Genomic DNA, 23378 nt, shown 5'->3' on the forward strand with positions numbered 1-23378 from the left:
GTGAAGCCCTTTGCTTCTGAGAAGCTGGGCCTTGTTACAGCACACTTCTCCTAAAGGCTTCCCCTGGAGCACAGGGCAACAGCTAGTCTTGTTAGAGAAATAAAATGCTGTTCGTACGTAACACAAGTGCTCTGGATGCCATACTGTCAGTAATTTTTGGTGGCCATATGCAGCTTGACATGTCTTTAGGTCTAACCCCAGCTACTGAGAGACACTAAGAATTTCTTTTTATGTCTTATCACAGATGTTACTATTTCCTGAGCCATTCTTGCTGAACAATTCCCTGGGCTAGCCTTCCATGTCACTGTTACTATATTTGTAGTATTGCAGCAGCAAGGAGCCCAGTCAGAGGCTCGTATCTCTGGGGATACGAGGGGCTTACGTGCCAGGTCCTGTACAAACACCCGTGGTGTTCCTCTGTGTTTATCCAGCTTTAGGCTGACACAGTGCAGCACGGAAGCTGGGGGGAACAAAGTTCTTGTGGTGGGAACCTGCTGTGGAGCGTGTGAATGAACCCACATTTCTTATAGCTGCAATGGTCATTTTTACTCAGGACAAACTGATTATAAATATCTATATAATGCATATAAATGAATTATATATGCATCTGTATAATATATAGTACCTATTTTATTAGTCATTCATATTAAAGAGGTAAGCATCTATTTGTGGCTGAGGCAACAGGTGGCCTAGATAGAGGCATAAAATCCCTTCTTTAATTTATTGAAAAGCCTTCTTTTCATGGCAGTGGATAAACAGGAATCCTACATTCTTCTTAAAAAAAAAAAAAAGATATCCCTGTTTTCTCCCCCTCCCCCTTTACAGTAATCCTAGTTTCACACCTAAAATGATTACAGCATTCTGTATTGTTCTTTCCATACATATGCACAGCCAAAGACAAGAATCATGAAGCTCAAAATATCATGTATCAACCTCTGGGAACAGGTGGACTGTGATTCAGGGGCAGAGAGCTCTTGTTAAGGTGGTTTTTGTGTAAAAGTAGCTTAGCACAACAGTTCTATTACCTACTGTATTTAAGCCACCTGTTTGCGAGGGGTTATGCTGCCCTGAGATCCACAATTTACTAGATAAAACAGCTGACTTACGGGGCCTGTAATCTTTGTGAGTTAAAACGCAAAACAGCAAAAACCGGGCCAGCCTCTTTTCTCATCACTGGGTCTCAGCAGAATTATTTATCTATCTGTTGAGTTTGCAAACTTTGAAGCCCCTTTTAATACACTTCTGCCACTTACCACCTGTTCAGGATTTAAAATGGTGCTTACATCTTCACAGTTACCCAGATATGTTTTACACAGCCAAGGTCTTCTAAACAATTTGAGAACTGTACGCTAACGTAATTGTCAACAAGTAACGTGCTTCCACAGGCACATTAAACCATCTTTTACTTATATAAATATTCAGTTAAAAAGAAGATCAATCCCTTTAGCAATATAGTAAAGTTTTAATAGATGTGCCTTTTCCTTTTCTCTCCATTCTGCATACTTTCAATTTTCTTTTTCCTTTCCCTTTTCCACTGGAACTAGGTTGCATTATGTTACAGGTCAGTTTGCGTTTGACAGCTGTTGTCAAACAAGCCTCTTCCAGGTTCTCCCTTAACCTGTCTGAATGGTATTTGGTCACTGATGTTAAAAGGGCACTGTTGATATCCAGTAAAGACAAATATTGTCAGCCATTGCTGAAATAAGGGAGTAAAACTACTTTCTTTCAAAGGGACGTGGATGTAATTGAGGCAGTCCCGACAAAAGAGGCAACTATTGTAGAGTTGCCAGGATGGCCAGTTTCTAAATTGACAGTGTACCAAAAACCGAACATTGCCTGTTCTCTGAGAAAGAAACGGTTGACATTAAAGGATGCAAATTTGTCAACCAAAAAGTGTAAGGAAATAGGGAAAGGGAAGGGAAGAGAAAGGAATGGAAGGGGACAGAAAAGGAGAGGGAAGGCTATGACTGAGAAAAATTGAGCACTCTGAAAATGTCTACATCTTATCCAAGCTACAGGCATTTAAATCAGTGTATCTATGCTGCCCTTATTTCTACCTGAATGAGGCCTCTGGGATTGCAGTTGTGGCTGGAATTTGGCACTACAGTTCTGACCTTTAGCTTTAATGAAGTGACTCAGACGATGGCTTTTTGATAAGTGGGTCAAACTAAACACAGCATAGCAGAGATACTGGAAGGGTAATAGGAGGCTTTTGCCTGCAGAAGTTGGTCTTTTGCAGCTTGTTCACCTCAATATGTCAAGAGACGACATATTACAGGAAAATGTTTTGATAGTACAGGAGAGAGGCAGGGCCATTTCATAAGAAGATGTCTGGAGGTGATTATTTTAGACAAGAATGAAATCACCAAAGTCTATACTGAGACTAGTATCATTGCGCTCAATCAGGCTAATGTAGGAATTATGATGGCTCTTCTTGGTGTGGAGCCTGTGGAGAATTTCAACTTTTTAGAGGGTGTTTTTAGAGTACTATCTAATGAGTTATAAATGTTTTTTAAAATGATATTTCAGGAAAAAAAGACTTCAAGATACTGTATTGGCTTCAATGGGAACAGGATATAAATAAATCGCAACTGCTTGTAAAGATGCAGACTTCCTCCTAAGAATTTGTTTTGATTTGTAAAGCGAGGGGGAACATTCGTCACTTGAGTGAAATTCTGTATTAGAAACTAAACCCTGTAATGAAATTGACTGCTAGTTTGTAAATATTTCCTGTTTGTAAATAGTCCTGCTGGCAAAATTTGTCCTAAATGACTATTGTATAAAAGGAACAAAAAGTTAACTGCAGATCCACCTGCAACTGAGAGAAGCATTCAAGACAACTATCCTTGAGCGAGATTTGTTTCGTAACACTTATGTGATGTACAGGAAACTACAGCAATCTCTCATTACTACTGGTTGTGTTCTTGCTGCAAAGTTAACCTGCAGAAATAGGAACAGAAGTTTCAATTCCCCCAGCTTACTCATGCAGTCCTTGTAGCAAACAAACTTTCATTAGGCATTCTTGTGACCTTATATTATAGCTGTTCATTTCTTTGCACCACCAAAAAAAAGTAGAGAGGGAAGAAAGAGCCATGCTTCAACAGAATCCCTTCGTTAGGCGAAAAAAAAAGAAAAAAAGGGCACTTGCTGTTTTTCAGTAAGAACTGAAAAAAGACATAGGTTACTGTTACAGCTGTAGATTTCGTGTTAAAGTCAGAAAGCTGTAGAAAGCAAAAATGACAGTTGCTGCATGGGTAAAATGCTACACTAGGCATTTAAAACGCATTATAATAACAGCTTTTGCATAAGACTCACTGACATCTGAGAATGTCATATCCGGTAGCAAATGAAAACTTGCAAATCTCCATTAGGTTGGTAATTGCTATTGTTCCCATTGTGAAGATGGCTAAATTGAGATGTAGTGAGTGTAGCAAACTGCTACTCACCACAGGGTATGTGTGGCAGAAGGCAGTTCATACTTTACATTCAAAATAATGAACGACAAAATTACACTTCTAAGGAAATACAGTAGATCCGTCTGACTTCCACTGACAAGCCTACTTTCTCTGCCATATGCACAATCAATTAATGAAGATGAATACTTCAGATCATGGTGAAAATACAGTGGAACATTTTACTCTCTGGGACAATCCTGCTCACAAACATACATACTTTAAATACGGAGTTTTCTTCTGTGAGCATAGTACCAACAAATCTCCTAACTGTATCCATCATGTCTTGAAATGCCTGCGATTTACGTAGGGTCCAGTTTTTGTACCACCACTCCATGTGGGTAGCAAAACAGGCTCAGATACACAAAGGTCTCAAGGTCCTTAACTCCACTGTTTTCTTGGCTTTCTCTTCACACAGTCCCACGCATTTCAATAGGATGGCCTCAAGGAGTAAAATATTGTCACACATCTTGGCAGAACCAGAGCCAAAGAGAGTAAGGAGAGAGAATTGTGTTTGTTAGATCCAAAAATCTGTAAGCATCTGGTTTTATCACAAAATTATTATAAAGCTGACAGCGGTAACTGTTATTGTCAGAGCTGACTGCTTAGCCATTATTTCAGCCTTTGCACTTGTTTTAGTGTCTGTCTTGTAATTTATTGAGAAATTTCTTTCTCTTTCCTCTGAAGTGTCTGCCTGTGTGCTTACCACCAGAGCCAGGAACACTTCACTGTATGCACTAGTGATCTGTTCCAAGGCTGGCTGCAGCTGCCCTGTGCCGCTTGATGGAAGGGTACAGCGGGGTTGGAAATGGCACAGCTTTGTCATGCTTTGTCGTGCCACGGAGCATGGCCAGAAATGTGCACACCACGGTATACAGCACCTATAGGTAAAGGGGCCAACTGCCCACTAAAAAATCCCGTCCCCTCCTTTTTGGAAACCCAAGCATAGTCTGATCTAGGCTGATGCTCCTGGGGTTTTGTTGCAGTTCAAGCTATGAGAATACAGCTCTGAGAGAAGCAGTAGTTCATGTTCTCCCTGACTCTTTAGTCTCTTTAGAAATATCCAAAAATGTTACTTAATAGCTTTTTATATAAAGCTTCAAGCATCGCTTTGTTGACTTCTGTGGATATGAAGGGTAAATTATTGGTATAATGTACTTTTAAATCTGTACTTATACAGGCCAAAAACTTTCTCTCTTTCTCTCTCCCTCTGTAATAAAATAGCATTTCTGCTACAACGTCTCCCTTTCATAAATGTGCCACTTTCCTAATGCCTTGCCAAACTACTGCTTTTTCCTTTTTTCCTTTTATGCATATAAGTGGAAGCTGCTGTATGCAATGATTAACAACTGTGTCTGGAATATATCTACAGCTTTTATATGTATCATATTTCTGTCTAGGCCCTGATTCTGCAGACCTTTATGCTTAACTTCACACAGCATGAATCTGTGACTTTCATTCTCACTTTAAAATGTATAACAAAAATGAAATTATCACTTGAGTAACTCATTGCTTTCTTGAATGTATTTGTTACCAAGCTTCATAGAAATATTTAAACAACATTTAAACAACAAGCTATTTAAACAACCTGCTAACTTACTGAATTCTAATTTCCTTACACTCACATGAAGTAAAACTTTAAAAAATTATACATCCATAAAAATGTGTTTGTAATTTAATCTTTCTGACACGCATTACATGAATGATCATTTAAATGAGCCATACTTCCAAGACAACTTTCAGATCTGAGTGATATCCAAAGTGAGTGAAATCAGTACTTCAGATGCAGTAATGCGCTCATCACTCATGATGGAATGAGCACTCTTGGCAGGAAACTATGCTTAATATGAATAAACAAGTCACACCTAGATTTGTATTCAGCAATTTCTTGCACAACTGAAGAGAGGGAAACAGAAAGCCGTGATGGCTGAAATGCTGGTTTTAAGACCAGTCAAATATAATCTGCAACAGCTACACTTCTGAATAAGATTACCAGTACTTAACAGCACTGAGAGTTCCTCCTGTTTGATCAAATGGCTATAACAAATCTTTATCTCGTAACACTATTTCCATATTTGTAAAGTTCCATTAAAGGTGAAGATGATTCTTTCTCTGTATTAACAAAACTAAACTTGTCCCAGATTCTCAGGCTAATTCTAACAGGGTACTACAGTTTCTTTTCCTTACCTAATAATGCTTTTTAAATCATTAGCTCTTCTCACATTCACTGATTATAATAGAGTAGGATGTAGCAAGTGTGAAATTTTGTACTAAATTAAGGAAGAGAATCATGTTTAATGTTTTATATTTTTACTACGGAAACCTACAAAGCAGCAGATAATTCCAGTCTTCTAATTTATCATGTTTAAACACTTTTGCATTGCTTCAAACAAAGAAATACACACAGATCATGGCCTCTCCTGTGTTGGAACTTGCACTTGAATACTTGAGTACTGTAAGGCCTTGTACAATGTCTAATGAAGGGTGTGAAGAGAAAGTTGCATAGTCTGTTGCTGAGCACAAGTAACATACATTCTCTTACATGGTTATCACATCCACACAGGGGAAGATAAAGTAACTTTTCCAGGTACCAGAGAATCACAGAATGGTTTGGGTTGGAAGGAACCTTTAAAGATCCTAGTCCAATCCCGTTGCCATGGGCAGGGACATCTTTCACTAGATCAGGTTGCTCAAAGCCCTGTCCAACCTGGCCTTGAACACTTCCAATGATGGGGCAACCACAACTTCTCTGGACACCTGTTCCAGTGTCTCACCGCCCTCATCATAAAAAATTTCTTCCTTATATTCAATCTAAATCTACTCTCTTTCAGTTTAAAACCATTGTCCCTTGTCCTGTCACTACAGGCCCTGGTAAAATCTTTCTTCATCTTTCTTATAAGCCCCCTTTATATATTGAAAGGCCGCAATAAGGTCTCCCCAGCGCCTTCTCTTCTCCAGGCTGAACAACCCCAACTCTCTCAGCCTTTCCTCATAGGAGACGTGTTCCAGTCCTTATTCCATGTTAAAATACATTCCATCTGAAAGCTCTACCTCAATTCCCTATGTTCCTGAGTTCTTAAAATGGTTTGGTCTGGGAAATAAATTATATCCGGTGGCCTACATGAGTCCTTTGAATAGTCATTCAATTTTAAAAAAAAATTATTTGCCTATACAGAAGAAATTATAAACTTGGTGTGAAAGACTGCATGTGCAAGTATGTGAGTGCACTGGTAAGTTTAGGAGATGATAACAGCAAAGAGCTGGCTGATTATATCTTTAATATACTTCAGCAATTCTTCTAACCTGATAATAAACATGAGCACATTATTAGAATAATATAGAACATTGCATCAATGTAGACAGTGGACATAAACTCTTCCATTTATACCCAACAGAAAATTAATTCTTCATGTTTATACCTCTCTTAGAGATCAATATTCATTGCCATCGTCTTTCTGTGCATCTCAGATGTAACACACAGCAGATGTTTATACAAATATAGAAAGAGAGCATAGTTAGGCATACAGTTATATTTACTCTCTCTCTCTATGTATTTCAGAAATTATTTCTGTATGTATAAAATAACAGTTTTATAAAGATGGCTATCTATGAAGTAATAAATTGGTATGTATCCCTTGTGTTTCTTTTTCCTGTTATTAAATATCTCTCTCTGTTTAGTTTCTTTCCACCATTCTTCTCCATTCCCCGTCATGTTCCTCCAATTTTCCTTTAGTGTGGCATGTCCTTAAAATTTTTTGAGTTTGTTTTTGTTCCTACCTTCTACTGTAGCAGGCCTGGAGAATTCTGTCTGCCTCTACTCACCATCTGCAGCGGGGGATTATGGCTATAATAATCCCAAATAATTCTTCCCTCTTCCTCCAAACCTGTACCACAATGGCCTGACACATCTTCTCCACTCGTCTTTCAAACTTTTATTGGCTTAGTTGGGAAGTCCATGGACCATGACTTCTGTTCCTGGCCCAGATATTTATTTTTCCTGAGCTAATGACCTGCATTAAAAGTCAAATTGGTTATTGGCATTTTATGGTTCTTCATGAAGAAGGCAAGAGTACTTACAGTTTTACTCCAGGTGAGACCTGTGGTATGATGCTCTTTGATATAAGCTTGAAGGTCAGACCAGATGTTCAGATATGACTTCACCCAATCAACATGGCGTGTGTCACTGTAAAAACAGAGACAATATTTCTATGTGTGAATGTACTTAAAAACAGAAAGCATTGCTACTCTTGCTTAAAGCAGGTAAAACCCACTGTCTGCCTTAAAGCCATGGACAAATCAGTTAGTTAGCAGGCAGCCAGCCAGCCCAGTGCTGAGAATACCGAGGCCTACTACACTGGAAAGCTTTTAGATCCTTCCGGAGGACAAACAAGGGCAAGAGATGCCTCTAGCGCGGCGTGCTTCCTGCTGGAAGGGTGTGCCGCCATTCTGCTCAGGCTCTAAGTCAACTGGAGAAGCACTAAAGGTATATGGAGCTGTGCAGCAGCTACCCAGACTCAATCTTAGGGTGCTGAATTTTAGAAAATTAAATATCCGTGGGTTCTGTAAGATATTCTAGCTTCCAAGTTCAAATGTAGCCAGGGTAATACTGGATCATGTTATGATCATCAGACTGAAGTATTTATACATCAAGAATTTTTAAAGTACAAGTCACAAGTTGGCTATAGAATCATTATTTGGAAGGCTTAGTCTTCCAGTGGGACAGTAATTGAAAACAAGAAATATGTATATATAGAGAAACTGCTTGTAAGATGGAGTCCTTCATTATGAATAATTATTAAAGAATAGTGATGGCTATGGACTGGATGCTTACAAGGATTTGGCTGTCTACCTCCTATTTATTTCCTTTGGAGTTTGATGCTTAATACTGCTGAGGATCTGGGTCAACAGGTTTAATCCAAAGCCTATTGAAGTCAAGGGAGAGCCTCCCACTACTTTGGAAGACGTTGTGATCTGACTGAGTAAAAAACAGGAAAAGAATTCCTTTCTAGGGGAAGAATGAAATACCTAAATAATGTACCCTGTTTATACCGGTATGTGAGACATTTTCTTCTCCAGAGTAAGTACTAAAGCTATATTGTAAAACTCTTCCGTTACTCCAGTAGGTACTACCTTCAGTAGGTAAACTAAGGCTTCAGGAATAATACATAATATATATAATATTAAATATTATATATAATCTATAATATGTATTTATACATATACAATAAATAGAAATATATAGAAAAGGTTTTTATATAGATAAAGTTTTCCTCAATAAAGCGGAAAAACTCAATAGCAAATACTATTCTTCACTGGGATATAAAAATTAAGAGCAAAAATCTGACCTCCAAAAATACCAAATCAACAGGATTTATACATGTCTTTTTTAGGAGGGCATAGAAAGGACCTCTATTTTTTCTCCTTCTCTGTCAGCTCACAGATCTCATTCATGGAACTTTTTTGTGAATTCCTTGTGCTCTTTAAGAACAATAGAGTGGTACAGAAAAAAAATCAAATTGGGTGCTATGGAATTAGATGATCAGTTGTATACATTACCACCTAAATGCACATTTTCAAGCGAAGAGTGAGAACAGCAACAGTATGCGTGCACAAATGAGACAAGGATGCATAGCAGCTAGCTAGCCACATGTTGATATGTAAATACGCATTTGCGTATAAGCTTATGATGCTGGAATGCCAGAAAATTAAATATAATCCTATAACTTGCAGAGAGTGAAAACCAGCACTGCTAGTGCTGCTGCTGTTCTCACTGCAACATGCTGCAGGTCAAAGATGAGGAGGGGAAAATATACTACTGTAAGCAGATTTTATCAAATGCTTTTTAGTTTACAAAATGCTTTCCGTGATGACATTGTGAACCCTATTGGTATGGTTAATGCTCTGTTCTCTGGCTAGTAGATACTGGGGCTTGGCAACATACCTGTGCTTGTAGTCCTTTAATACCCTGTTAGTATAAAAGGTAGCAGCATCATTCATCTCCTTGACATAAGGGCCTGGTTTAGGAGACTAGGACCATCAACCCATGGTAGCAGGAAACAACAGGAGAAAGGAAGTAAAACATTAGTCAGACACCTTCCCTGATGTATTAGGTATATTACAAGACACCTTCTTGGGTGTAGCAGACTGAAGAACCACGCAGATGAGACTGCAGAGTTCTGCAAGATTTGGAACTACTCTGGGCTACACCATCCAGGAGCACACTTACAGCCCTCCCAGCCATCCTGTGTGTCACTCACCACTGCTATCCACCCAAGGGCAGGTATGCTTTCACTGACGGCTGAGAGGTGGTTGAACATTGTACTTCCTCTGTTCCTTTCTCTGAAGTTCTGGATTTCCTGAATCTTCTCTGATATTGGCTTGAGAAGCATTGCCACCTCATTCTGAAAAACAAACAAAAAACAGAAAAGACGACACTGCTGTTACAATGGGTAGTCCAAAAACACCCTGTGGTTTAACATTGTCCTCCCTGCCCATTGATTTAACAGTTGGAAAGAAAGGTCAGCATATTCTCTACATTAAAGTAACAATTTAATTACCCTCCTCTGGTTGCAGCGGCAAACTGCACAGACATTAAGTATTAATAATGTGTTGCAGCAAAAATTGTTCTCAGCACTGGCAGCATTTTTACATGCTGCCCAGGTTAAGACTCATAGAGACCCCACAGCTCAGAGTTAGCAGAATGCTTGTATTTTTCATCCGACATCCCTGGAACTTTTTGAGACTCTTTATATTGGCTTGAGCTTTTCAAGTTGCCAACCAAGGTGTTCTTTCTATAAGAAACACAAACTACTGGTTAGGTTAGTGGCCTCTTGTCATCTGGCAACAAGACTGAGAAAGTAATACGCTGAAGGCAATATCAATTTTAGCTTTCCCTATTGGTATGTTTTAATGTTTTAATTTCCTTTGGCTGCAAGTAATGTGGGAGGATTTCATGGGAAACATACTGCCTGCAAGCCATGGTTTAGGGAAATTCTCCTATGTTAATCAGAAACGAATGGTATCCAGGGGAATGACTATTGAGCGGAAGAAATAGTGTCTGGAGTGAAGAGAAAAGCAGAATGAATGTAGAAGCTATCCAAGCTCTTTCCTGTGCAAAGTGAATGCTAATCACACTGGCCCAGTGTCTCAGAAAAACTAATTTAGAGCACTAACTTACTGGGAAAAATTCTTCCACTCAGAAACAGCACATTGAGGGACAAGGAGTCATTAGTTTACAAGCAAAACAACTGCTGTACCTTGCAACCCTATAAAATGTTTCTATAAAAACAGTCCAATTCTTTATTGCAAAAGTAGGCCCGCAGAACCCATACTATGGCCCACCAAAGAGAGTGCACCATTCTGATTTTCCCTGGCACTTCACTTGGAAATCACTCAGGATGTAGCGGAACTCTGTATTTTTTCTCACCTTTCCTCAGGACTACTTGTGTAATGGAATTAAGGGCTTGCTGGGGACAACTAATCATCATATTCTTGAAGACTAATGCTGTCATGACACACACAAGACAATGTGTACATACGTCTTGCTTGATCTCCGTTGTCTGTAAGATACTTCTTTTCACCCTGTCACAAGACTTCAGCTTTCCAGAATTTTATGTCACCTTAAAATAAGCATGTCTGCTATGGATCAACATAGGTCAAAAGACACTCCAAAAAACATGACAAAAAGAGGTCCTGCATTTTTAAAAGAATTTTGATCCAGCTACGGAGCCTTAATATTTTAGTGGTAATGTAATTTTGAGAAAGGCCTATGCATCTGAAATGCACGGGGCTATTTGGTCTTCTCCTACAACAAAGTGGGCTGGGAGAAAACAAATATTTACAGTATTACTGGGAGATGAAAAGATTTTTTGTTGATGGCTTAATGACCAGCATAAGTCATTAAGTCTGAAAAAGCCCTGAAACCTCCATGATTTGTAGTTCTTAAAAACTGATTTTGTTGCCATAACATGATAAAGTCTGCAGGAATTATTCTTTCTAATTTTTGCTTGTTGACAACATGCTGCAGCTGGTTGGTTCTTTCTTATTTTGCAGGGAAATCTTTCAAGTATGACAGTAGTTAACAAAACTGAAATTTAAGAAAGTGCTTGTTCTGCTTTGATATTATGCCAGTTTTCCTCCCATAAAGTCTAAGGGACATTTACAGTCCTTAGCTTACTGTGAATCTTCATGGCCCAGTTCCAGCCAAAAAGAACATCAGGGCTAAAAATACAGCTCCACAGATGCCTGGTGTATCTAGACAGCACTGGGAGGCAGCACGTTTCTGTGGATAGGGCACAGAAGTGGGAGTCCATAAATGGGGGTTCTCTTTGCAGCTCTCCCACCAAATTATCGTCAGGTTTCAGGAAAGCTGAGTTACCTTTCTGTGCTTCAACTTCCTATATATGAAATGATGCTAATATAGCTGTTTTATTTTGTAGAACACTTTGATAACTACAGATACGGCAGCAAAATTAGGGCCAAACGTTTTTCTGAATGGTACCATAAGACCCACACCTCCTCCTACTCCTACTAGAAAAACTCCCAGCCACTTTTGTGAGGGTTTTCTATCAGTGGTACAGACAGAATTTCTGCCCTTAGAATACAGGACTTAACCTGTCCAGTGAATCAACCATTTATAAAAATGTAGTGGATTTATCTAATTTCACAGAAAAAGTGCCCCGTGGGAGTTTTAAAGGTGAAATACATATTGCTAAGGAAAGTAGCTCAAAGTAATCATTCACTTGGCACTGTGGTGACACCAGAAAGAACCACAAAGGGCTTGAGGCTTTGCTCCGCTCTGTCCCACGTGAGATGCACTGGGAGAACGGTGCAGCCTGCCGTCCCCTCACTGTGCACTCGTCCTGTTCTGCAATGGCTGCTGCCTGCCTGCCTGCCTGCCTGCCTGCCTGCCTGCACCAAATGGGCACGGGTGTGTTTGTGCAAGCTTCTTGTGATCCAAATTTCTGTGTAAGGGTTGGACACAAAGGAATACCAGTCTGCAAGGAATCACTTAATTGAGTCCTGTCTCCCCACAGTCAGTCCTAAGTTTTTAGTTAGTGATTAAACTGCAGATGAATTATAGTGTATATGGCATACGGGTATAGAAAGGCTCATTAATCCTGGCAGTAATCAGTCTTGTTTGGCTCTACAATGCAGAACCGGTTGTGCTGAGGGTTCTAAAAGAATAATCTCTTTATTGCAATGAATATTAAAACAGCTGGTTGTTAATAAAATGATTGTCTATACTGTATCTCTAAGAAAAAATGAATTCAAGGAGATGAGTCAGAGCTGTTGGAAAAATCTTCAGCATGCCTTTGGCATGTGCTAGATAAAATTTCTTGTCATTTAAGACACAGCACAGTTGTTTAACAGAAATTTAAGAGTCTTTGTATAAACACCGTTCCTATTATAATATCAGTTTTGCTGAAATGTTTAAATATGCAAGAGTGGCACAACTTAGAAATATCAAAAGTAATTCCCAGTATGCCTTTGTCATTTTTTAATAATTATTAAAACCAGATGGTCTTTTCAAATATTAATACCTAAACAACCAGCCAGCTTTCATCCATGTCTTATAATACTTCTTAGAAAATCAAGAGTAGTAAGACTACCGCAGTAATTGGCCAAAACACTCCAAAAAAGTTACAGCATGCAACAAGAACTGCCTTAGGCTTTGGCTTCGGAGACTTAACCGTCTCAGCCCAGTCTCATAAACTGGCCTGGCATACCAGTATTCCAACAGACCGCACCAAACAGGCTTTCTTCTCCTTCACATTTTTGTAATACTCACACGAGAAGTCCCCCACATGACAGGTTTAACAGGACTGGGGCACATGGATTCAATTCAGAAGAATGGCCAAACTTTTGAGTTTTGTGATTTTTGAGATTTGCCTGTGAAGTCACACTCAATTGGGTGGCTTGCTTAAACTGTGGCTGCTTGAGCCAGTGATTACTTGAAAGTCTCAGCTTCCATTTGAGAAAACTTGTATTTCCTCAGGACCATTGCTGTCCAGAAACCTGCTAGCATGAATCACAAAGGCGCAAAACCCAGCAGGTAAATAAAAATACAGTTTTTAAAGATCTTATGTATTTTTAAGCTAATCTTACATGGTTTTGAGGGGTGAGATTGTTTACTGAAGAATTTTTATGTTGATGGGTGGCAATACCATTCAGACCTCACTGTTATAGTGTTTAAATCAACCTGACCTATTATGAAAAAACCATGGCAAGGGAACAAACACGCTTTTAAGTTATGCTGACTGAGGGGGTGGCAACCTTTGGTGTAGGAGCAGTAAAAGAAAGCTGAGAGCATTTGGGATCAGCAGCCCCTTCATTTTACTCAGCTGCAACCAGAACAGCATGACTACAACCTTTATTCCATGGTCTACAGTTCTGTTATTTTCTTCTGTCAGTTCAAAATCTCCATCATACTTACATTGTATTTTTCACAGGCAAGTTTGAAACATGGAGCTGATTTGAATCAGCTCTCTTTGTATATGTTGGCAAGTAGCGCAGCCTGATAGGAATGGTTCTGTAGAGAAAAACAGTTGGTGCTGAGGACCTGACGTTCACTTTATACCTCTTCGGGGGGGGCAGGCATTTTGGACTAGCTGTAAATCGTGGTTTAGGTGCTGTGTGGGAGTGTATCTTCCATGTAACTTCATCAGAAAGATAACCATTTTGTACACCCTAAGACTGTTCTACAGCGTGAATCACAGCATAGTAAATGGGGCTGATTTGAAGGAAAAATATAGTCCTACTGTGAACTAAAACACTAATGCAGACACAGCCATTATCTCTGCAAACAGCCTAGTACAGTCCCATCCCACATTTCATCCCTTCAAGGGATGAAAGATGTCATGGATAGCGTCTGCCACCTCAGTGCTAACAATTTAAAAGGTGAGCATCTGCTCTCAGCTGAGACTTGATTCCCTCTATTGTAAACGAAGAAAGAGATGTCCCTGAGGAATTCTTTCCGCCTATGAGTAGATGTTAGAAGACTATATATTAGAAGACATTAATAGATGTGAAGACTGCACTCTAGAGGTGCTGCCATTTACTGTAAAGAGAGCCTAGAAAGACACCTGACACAACATGCCCACCTTGACAGTTAAAGCTGATGAGCAGAATCCCATCCTCTGTCTATGGGAATAAGATACTGGTAGCTTCAGTGATGACCAGTGAGATGCATTTCTGCTATGAGTGGCTATGATTCTAGATCTAAAATAGTTTTAGATTAACTGTAATTTCCCGTATTTTGTATTTTGTAAAAGGCAATCTGTAAAGAAGACTTTAAAATTTAACCTAGTCCTTTTTTTGTATATATGTGGTTTAAGAAAGGCCTGTCTTTTTTGTTGTAGCTGTGTATCAGCAGTCTGAATGGAATCAGTGTTCAGATTAGGCTGAGGAATAACCTCTTTCTTTAAGTATATAGAAAATATTTTTTTTTTCCAGAGGTGAATCTAAGCCAGCTGGTAACTTTGAGCCTCCCAGTGCTGCATCTGGACTCCTCAAATGCTTACTTTTCTTTTTTTTTTTTTTTTTCTTTTCATTATTACTTCCATAGTGAAATATTACCAGCTTTTGTTGGCGGCTGTCAAACTGTTCTTTTAGCGCTGCCTATCTCCATCTCTCCTTGCAGAAAGTGTTTCACATTTGGTACCACAGTTTTGTTCTTAAAATTGCAGTATAACCTACTGCACCTTAATCCAATGCTTTCTCTGCAAGCACCTCCTGATTGGCGGTAGAGAGCACCAGTGAGATCTTTTTCTATGATCACTACATTCATGTCCCTCTAGTATTCTGATATTTTCAGGGTTCAGAGGTCTGCCTCTAACTAACCACAGAGAGACATTAATTTATTCAGCTCTCATTTTCTTAGACTGTGAATCTTCAACATAGTGGTGTCACAAGTGTTGGATTTGTTTGTCAATAGCACAGGTTTTGCCACTTCAACTCATTGCTGTGCAACAGCAGGACTGTGACACAGAGAGACAAATCTGCAGAAATGTCTGGTCAGCTTCATCAGCACAGAAGCTTAGACACATTTGTGTGCTTCCAAAGTGACTTAATTGGTACTTGGCTTTTATTCCTCTTAGATAGCACATAAATTCCCAATCTAACAGCCAATATTAGCTGTAGCAATTTTGTGCTTTGTGGGAAAAAAAAGTGAAGACCAAACCATAGCCCCACATGACAAATTACTCAGTTTGGTCATTTGTGGGTTTCTTTTGAAACGTAAACTCTGAGGGAGGGCAAATGGAGAGGAACATGAAAGACAAATAGCTTCTAACCAGTGGAGAAATCCAGGGCCTGATAGCAACTGCATGCATCAGTTTACAGCAGTATGGAATCACACCCAACGCTTCTGGCCAGGACCCTGGCTGTTCTTTAAAGGGACTTGAATGCGCTGTATATTGTTTTCCTGTCCACTACAACTCTCCACGGGCAGTACCTTCAACAAGGAAGGGTCCTCCTCCTGCTTTAGGCACACAGGCAACATCCCACACCTAATCAACAAGAACAATTACAGAAATGAGCTGTTTTCAACCTTTTGATTTACTGCTCCTCAGTCGTGGCTGCTGTGGTCATAGTCTACGTCAGTGGGGCCCAGGGCATTCCAGGTAGCAACATTCTGTTAGAAAATGGTGTTCTGTTGAGTCACACCTGTTTTGTTCACAACATCTGAGATCTGATGAGCCTTTGCTAAGGCCAATTAGGTTTCACACAGGGTATGTCCCAGCACAGGGATGTTAGATGGTGCAGCCTCCCAGCCTTGGACATTCATGTGTTTCACCTGAGATCTCCCCTGTAAGACTGCCAAGTTCAATAAGCAGTTCTGGAGTCTGCATAACTTTCAGAATTCAAAAATCATTGGTTGTGGTCTGATTTCGATGAAAGTAAAATTAGAAAAAATTTAAATAACCTGTGAACTGACAAGCCCTGCTTTTCAGTCAGCTGTATCCTCAGTGCTCTCCCCTTTAGAAGATCATGCACAGTCCAGAAATCCTGGGAAACAACTGGGTAGCACAGAGAAAGGAGCATACTGGTTTGGATTTGTGTTTAGCAGAAATAAATATGATACTTAATGGGAAAGGGAGTGTCCCATCAGCCTAGCTCAGTGGGATCTCACATGGCACAGTTTGAATATGAACATTGCTACAGGGATTGAAAACTAGCCTGGTGATTTTAGGACATTATTTTAGGACACAGCAGAATTCCAAGAAGAGTCTGGAGGATCCCCAGAATTGCTTATCAGGTATGTCAGATGAGGAGCTAGACAAGATACAGAGTATCATCTTCAATAATGTCTTCCTTACGGGGTGATGCTGTTCTTAGTCCCGGTATAGACATACTGGAGTAAACAAGTGCAAGGAGCCTTTGCTTACTGGAGCCTGGCTCTTGCACAGAACGTGAACTGCAGGAGAGTCTGTGCCTGATGGTGTTGATGTGAGCCAGTCTAGAGGTGTGCGATAATGTCCATCTCTGGCTCTACTTCTCTTCCGTACAGGCTGGGAGATGTAGCACTGATCATGGCCCTTCTGTGTTCCCTGGATCCCCAGGTGTCTCTGGGCTTTCTTACGGCTGAGTGCACTGCCCCTGGGGCAAAAGTGGATCCCAAATGCATCCATCTTTTCATTGCAGGGGCTATTGACCTGGGAGGTTTTGGCAAGTGAAGAAAGAGAAATGGTACAAGCATACCTACAGAAGTTAACTACAGAAAAGACACTGAGGTGCTGGAGTGTGTCCAAAGAGCAACGCTGCTGGTGAAGGGTCTAGAGCACAAGTCTTATGAGGAGCAGCTGAGGGAGCTGGGGTTGTTTAGCCTGGAGAAAAGGCGGCTGAGGGGAGACCTTATTGCTCTCTACAACTACCTGAAAGGAGGCTGTAGCGAGGTGGGGGTCGGCCTCTTCTCCCAAGTAACAAGCGATAGGACGAGAGGAAACGGCCTCAAGTTGCGCCAGGGGAGGTTTAGATCCGATATTAGGAAAAACTTCTTCACTGAAAGGGTTACCAAGCACTGGAACAGGCTGCCCAGGGAAGGGGTCGAGTCACCATCCCTGGAGGTATTTAAAAGAGGTGTAGATGTGGCACTTAGGGACATGGTTTAGTGGTGGACTTGGCAGTGTTAGGTTAACGGTTGGACTCGATGATCTTAAGGGTCTTTTCCAACCTAAACGATTCTATGATTCTATGATCAGAAAATATAATGAGCTTGAGGCTGGTTAAACGCAGTCGAGCGCCTTTGAGACAAAATTATGAGATAACAGGTGTCAGGGGGCTATCTGGACCTGAAACCGAGGAAGAGTTTGCAACAATATCCAAAAATGAGCCTGTGAACACTGTAAGGCAGCAGGCTAGCGACTGAAAACTGTCAGTTTGTCCATCACTGCGGCTGTGACCACGTCGCGTGCAGTTGTAGGCTTGCTGATAACAGAAATATGTCAACAGTTTGGCAAGATTTCAGAGAACAGGAGGGGGGAAGGGGTTCCCTTTGGAGCTCAGGACTCTCAGGCTCTGTCCTTGTCACTCTTGGCACGTTCTGTAAGTTTGGGACCTGAGGACCTTAAAAGGACTGAACCAAATTCCTCCTTAAGCTATTTCTAGATACAGAGGTGCAGGTTTGCAGCAGTCAGCCGAGCAGAATGGCAGCAAACTTGGCTCGAACTCTTTTGCATAAGTAAGTAATAAATTAACGAGGTGAGGAGCATCCTGCTCTTCCTATTTTTGGAAAACAGTAAGTGTGATCCCAGTAAGTATGAGGAAAAGCAGTGGGAAAGGGAATGACATAAGCAAGTCAAGGTAATGAGAAAACAAATCCTGCTAGGATGCAGAATGAGAAGTCCCAAGAGTCCTGTTATTGAAGTACTTTAAAAATAGAAGAGAGAAAAAAATGAGCCATTCTACACTGACAGAGAGTAGGGAACTGTAGATCTTCACCTTTGATTTCTATATAAAAATTGTGAGAATGAGTCCTTTATTCAAAGAAATTGCTACAACTATTCTACTCCTACAACAGATTTTTTGTTTGACTGCAAAAATTTTAAAACCTCAGGATTTGTTCTCGTGGCTCTAACTTCAAATACAGTTTCTTGGGTTTCAATGGTTTTTTCCCCCTTTTCTAGGAGAATAAGGGAAACCTCTCCTTTACCTCTCACTTTCTTCCACCCCTCTCCTCCCACCTGTGTGCAGAATCTGGATATTTAAGCTAGGTATTTAATTGGAATGTTTGTCTGCACAATGTTAGTAATTAAATCCATGGTAAATCTGGCAGTCATATGAACTCAGCATTTTTTTTAAATGAGAGATTACGTAATCATTTATAGTCTGAACTGCATCTGTCATTTAAATCTGTTTGTAGTACTTCTTACCGTGAGTATGCTCATCCTGGATATGTTTATACTGATTCACAGAAAAACTTATCTCATTTACTAGTTCCCAGTATGGGAACAATGGATCATTCATGCCCTCAAAGCAACTCTTAAAATTGTTTGAACTCTTAAAGTGAAATGAAACAACTCATAAAGAGAAGACAGTATATAAGCTACCGTTCACAAAGAATTCGGTTCACCTTGAGCAGTGATCTCGTACGTTAGTATTCGTGATCATAGATTTTAAAAAAATTATTAAACAGATAAACTTGCTCAGGAACACTAATATCTTTTTAAATTATTATACAGTAAAATAATAATGTTTCAATCAGAATTGTATTTGGCTTAGACTATGGGGAATAGAAAATTCAGATCCAAACTATTGCATAATGTTTTGTGAAGGTTTATGTTAAAATCTATCTTCTGAATTGCCCAAGCAACATGTAAACATATGGTCTCAAAATACCTTTTTAAACAGCTTCTCACCGCATATAGCAATATTCTAATTTATTTTCCCTTCTCCATCTTCTCTGTACTATCTCATATATAGTAAACAATTTATAATAGACATCTTTTTGCTTTAATGTTTGAAGTTTGGCGTCAGAAAATAATTTCTACTAAGTGGATGAACTGAAGAATCCCATCTTGCTGAATGAGCCTGTACCCAGCAGCCATTAGCTGGGACATACACAAACAGGAATATCAACCAGTGGTTTTGTCATGTGATCTCTTCCACTGCACACACAAATATAGAACATGACCATAAAAAGTAACAGAACATGCTCTCTGCGACATAATTTATTGCAGTATGCCAGCTGGAATTACCTTCTCGGCTCCTACTATTTTCACATGTACAGATAATAAAGGCTGTGCACTGGAACAGATTCCAAATGAAAAAATACCAGCATTATTAACAAGAAGCAAAACTCTGCAAAAGCAACTTCAGTGGGCTTAACTTTGGAAAATGTTTGCTAGTGACTCATAGCAGGAGTTAAAGAGCTAAATGAATACTAGGGCTTCAACATTTTCATAGAGGGGAAAAAATACTGCTTTTTATACGATATACATTTCTCTCTTTGCTGAGCACAAAAAAATCTAAGGATTATTATACATATAGGAGCTTTCTTTTTGTCTGAATTCCTTATTCATTAGTTTGTAAGCTGCAAGAGCTGAGCTAATTTATTTTTCCAGGGCATTTTCCCCTCCCTCATTTTTTTTTTTAAAGGCACCATGTATGACATCCCAACATGACAGGAACTCAGTAAATCCCCTCAGTCTCCACACCGCTGTCTCTGAATGTCTACAAAGCTACTATGCCATAATCGCAACTCGCTGGCTCATTCACAGCTTTACATTATAAAGCAAACAGTCTAGACAGCTGAATGACAGAATTACTCTCTTTTCTCTTGCATTTATAGATATGCTGTCATCTTCATTTGCTTTTCTCTACTCTGTGCATTCTGATACACTAATGATTAGCTTTCCTGTTTGGATTCCACACTGACTCCGTGGCTCTAGGCAATAAATACAACCAGAGCCCAGATGACATCACATCAATAAGGTCCTGGGGGGAGGACCCCTGCTTCTTTCCTTCTCCTGGCTTAGCTGGTGATAACCAGCTTTTTCAAAATGGTTAACCAGTGTGGCTTTACAATAGGATTTTTCTCCCCATTGAGATGAGATATAAAAAGCCTAGTGCCTGGAACTGTCACTCTCTGCAGTGGAAAATATTGCTCAAGTTGCACAGTATAGGCAGCCTTCAATTATTCTCAGGTCTGTCTATCGTATAGCTGAATGTACCAGTGCAAAAGTATGTGCAAAAAAGAGAAAAAGAATGAACAACAATATGTGTTTGGATGCCTATAAAAAATGTGTCCCTAGCAGTCTTTATGTTAAAAAAATGGAAGTAACTGGACTGGGTTTGTTTTCACTCGGAAAGAAACTTTAGTCTGTAATATTCCTGGTATTTTAACTTTGGAATGATGTGTACACACATATAATGTGGCATTTCCTCAGTGCTAAAAGATAGTTAAATGATAAAAGTATACTTTCTTGCCTTCAACAAGTTGCAGAAATCTATGCAAGCCCAGTGACATGCAACTAAGACATATGGATACACGTGGCCAGCTCTGGTAATGTTTGTGACAAGGTTTTTATTATTTGTTCCTTTTCCTAATGCTTCTGTAACTGTCATTCTGGATTGCTGGATAATCTCTTTTTACATCTGTTCTTTTTTTGGTTTTTGCGTGTTTTGTTGCCATTTTTAAAATGAGAGTTTCTAAACTTTACAGCTGAAAAAATCTCAAAGCCTTGACTTGAGGTCAGAAAGTTGTAAGGGTAAAAGTAGGGAGAAGCCATTGCCATTCTCACTTGAAAAGCAGAGAAAATCATACCGATAGTAGATCAGCACAGGAGGCCAAAGAGTGAGCCGCAGCTTTTACTCTTACCAGACCTGGGACAATACCAACACTTCAGAACATTGCATTACATTATGGGCCATCGGAAACTGTGCATTGGGGAATAGTTTACCTATGAGCATGAAGAGTTTTGTGGGCCACTGGGTGCAATTGTATTCACAGCCAATATAAATGACTGCTTGAGGCCTGTACCAATGGGAATTTTGCCTGTTCTCTATGAGTCATGACCCACTTTTACTCTCGGAGATCAGGGACAGCTGGAAAAACAACTGATACCTTCTTGCTTGGAACTCTATAAATCTAAAGTCTTGCCTGGAATATCTGTGCTTTTTTCTCCCCTTGAGTACTCTTGCCATTAAGACATAACAATCAGAAAAAAAACTTCTAATTTGTGTCTCTAAGAACAATAGTGACAGCAAAATTTCAGTAATTTATACCAGTTGCAGAGAGTTCTGATTTGAAAATACAGAGTTTAATGAACTATGGAGCAGGGAGCTAGTGGAAGACGACAGAACTGAAGGCCGTGGAGAGACTGTGCAAGTGAAGTCTTCATTCTCTGCACGCTCCAAGAAGGAATGTTCGAGGGTGGTCCCACAGAAGGGCTACATGATCGCTATTCCCAGCAATGATAGTGCTATTGGCCAAAAACTCGTGCCCTCTAGTAACTACAAATGAGATTTCATAACAACTCCACAGCTTCCCTGAGCTTCCTAGTCGTGAGGGGAGGACTTAAATAGTTGCCACTAAAATAAGTACATAAATCAACTTGATATAAATTGTTTTTTCAGTTTCTTGACAAAGTGTTTTGCCTTCCTTCCAGAATTGGCCTAACCTGGACCTCAGCTTGGAGAATACTGAGTCTATGGGCCAGGATTGATTCTTCTCTCACTAGCTTATACCCTGACTTCAAAGTCTGTCATATAGCATCCCTGGGGGGCTAGCAAAAAGTCATTCTACTCCATGGCATTTCCAGCTTCCAGAGGAACACTGATCACACAGCCGTAAAGTGGAAATCTCCTTTGGTTTCTTCAACGATCTCATATAGATTGGTACAGAAAAGGTTCTTAACTCTGAACTATGACTTCCTGATTATTACAGTGCCATGCTAATAACACTGAAAGCAAGCCTCTAAGTGCACTGTATAAATAAAGTAACAAATAAAAGCAAATGCAGGGATTGATATTAAACATATGGGAACACAGCCTTTTTAATACACTGCCTCTTGAAACGCTAGGTCACTTTTCTTACCTCTTGAGGCTCTTGACATTGAGATGCTAACACCAGGAAAGATCTCTGCGCTTGGAAAGCAGCACGTACCATCTCTGCCTGTAACAAAAGGAGGAATATAAATTAAACCTTAGCCTGTAACCTCCAATACCTCTTCTTGGCAGCTCAAAGTCAAGTGTGACAGCTCAGATCTTTCTTGCTGCTTCTCATCTAAATCACAGCAACATTGACTGGAAGAAATGTATTACAGTACTGGCTTAGCTATAAATTTTTTTGAAATCTAAGGTTAAAAGTTCCCTATCTTCTTCAGGTAGGAAATAAAACGAGTTAATATGCAATCTTTTTGTTATCATTTATAACATCAGTCACAGAAGGACTTAATTTTAACACTTCAGAGAATGTCTAGGCATCTTAATGGCGAGGTTTATAGTCAGGTGCATGACAACAACTTATTACCGCTGAGAACAGCAACCTGCAAACTTTCTGTTGAACTGTAGTGATGTTTAAGAAGAGTTGAGCTTGGCATATTTGCTGAGCGACTATGCTGTAATTCATTCCTTGCCTGTCCTCTGTGAGCAGACCCTAAGATCGATGGCTACGAGAGATGGTGGCTGAAGATTTTGGGGCAATTTTCCCCCACAGAACTCTAGAATTTGGGTTAAAGCTGCATCTGACAGCATGTTTACATGCTAACAGTGTGAATGGGAGGTAAATCTCTACACTCCCCAGTGTTCCCTACTGTTCAAATTTCTGGTCTTTTTGGGTTTTTTGAACACAACTCATTTTCTGTACATTATGAATGATGTACATTGATTAGAATCTAATCGCTGGTTCAGTATGACCTATACCTCATTCAAGTGGATGAGTAGTGACTAGGAGAAAGCATTATTGGTACAGAAAAGAACTATTCA

General features: G+C 39.8%; 1 protein-coding gene across 1 annotated transcript in view; it reads right to left on the minus strand.

Annotated features, from left to right (window-relative positions):
- The window catches only part of CAP2 (cyclase associated actin cytoskeleton regulatory protein 2), a 69503-nt gene that overhangs the window by 14475 nt on the left and 31650 nt on the right, over positions 1 to 23378 (minus strand). The window contains exons 4-7 of the mRNA XM_087763929.1: positions 22489 to 22566; positions 9710 to 9853; positions 9394 to 9479; positions 7530 to 7635 (exon numbers count right to left, since the gene is read on the minus strand). Of these exons, the coding sequence (XP_087620055.1) occupies positions 7530 to 7635; positions 9394 to 9479; positions 9710 to 9853; positions 22489 to 22566 (414 nt within the window). The remainder of the gene's footprint in view (positions 1 to 7529; positions 7636 to 9393; positions 9480 to 9709; positions 9854 to 22488; positions 22567 to 23378) is intronic.

This window comes from Nipponia nippon, unplaced genomic scaffold (genome assembly GCF_047370975.1).
Source record: "Nipponia nippon isolate SJK-2023a ecotype South Korea unplaced genomic scaffold, ASM4737097v1 scaffold_1, whole genome shotgun sequence".
In the NCBI taxonomy this organism is placed as follows: domain Eukaryota; kingdom Metazoa; phylum Chordata; class Aves; order Pelecaniformes; family Threskiornithidae; genus Nipponia; species Nipponia nippon.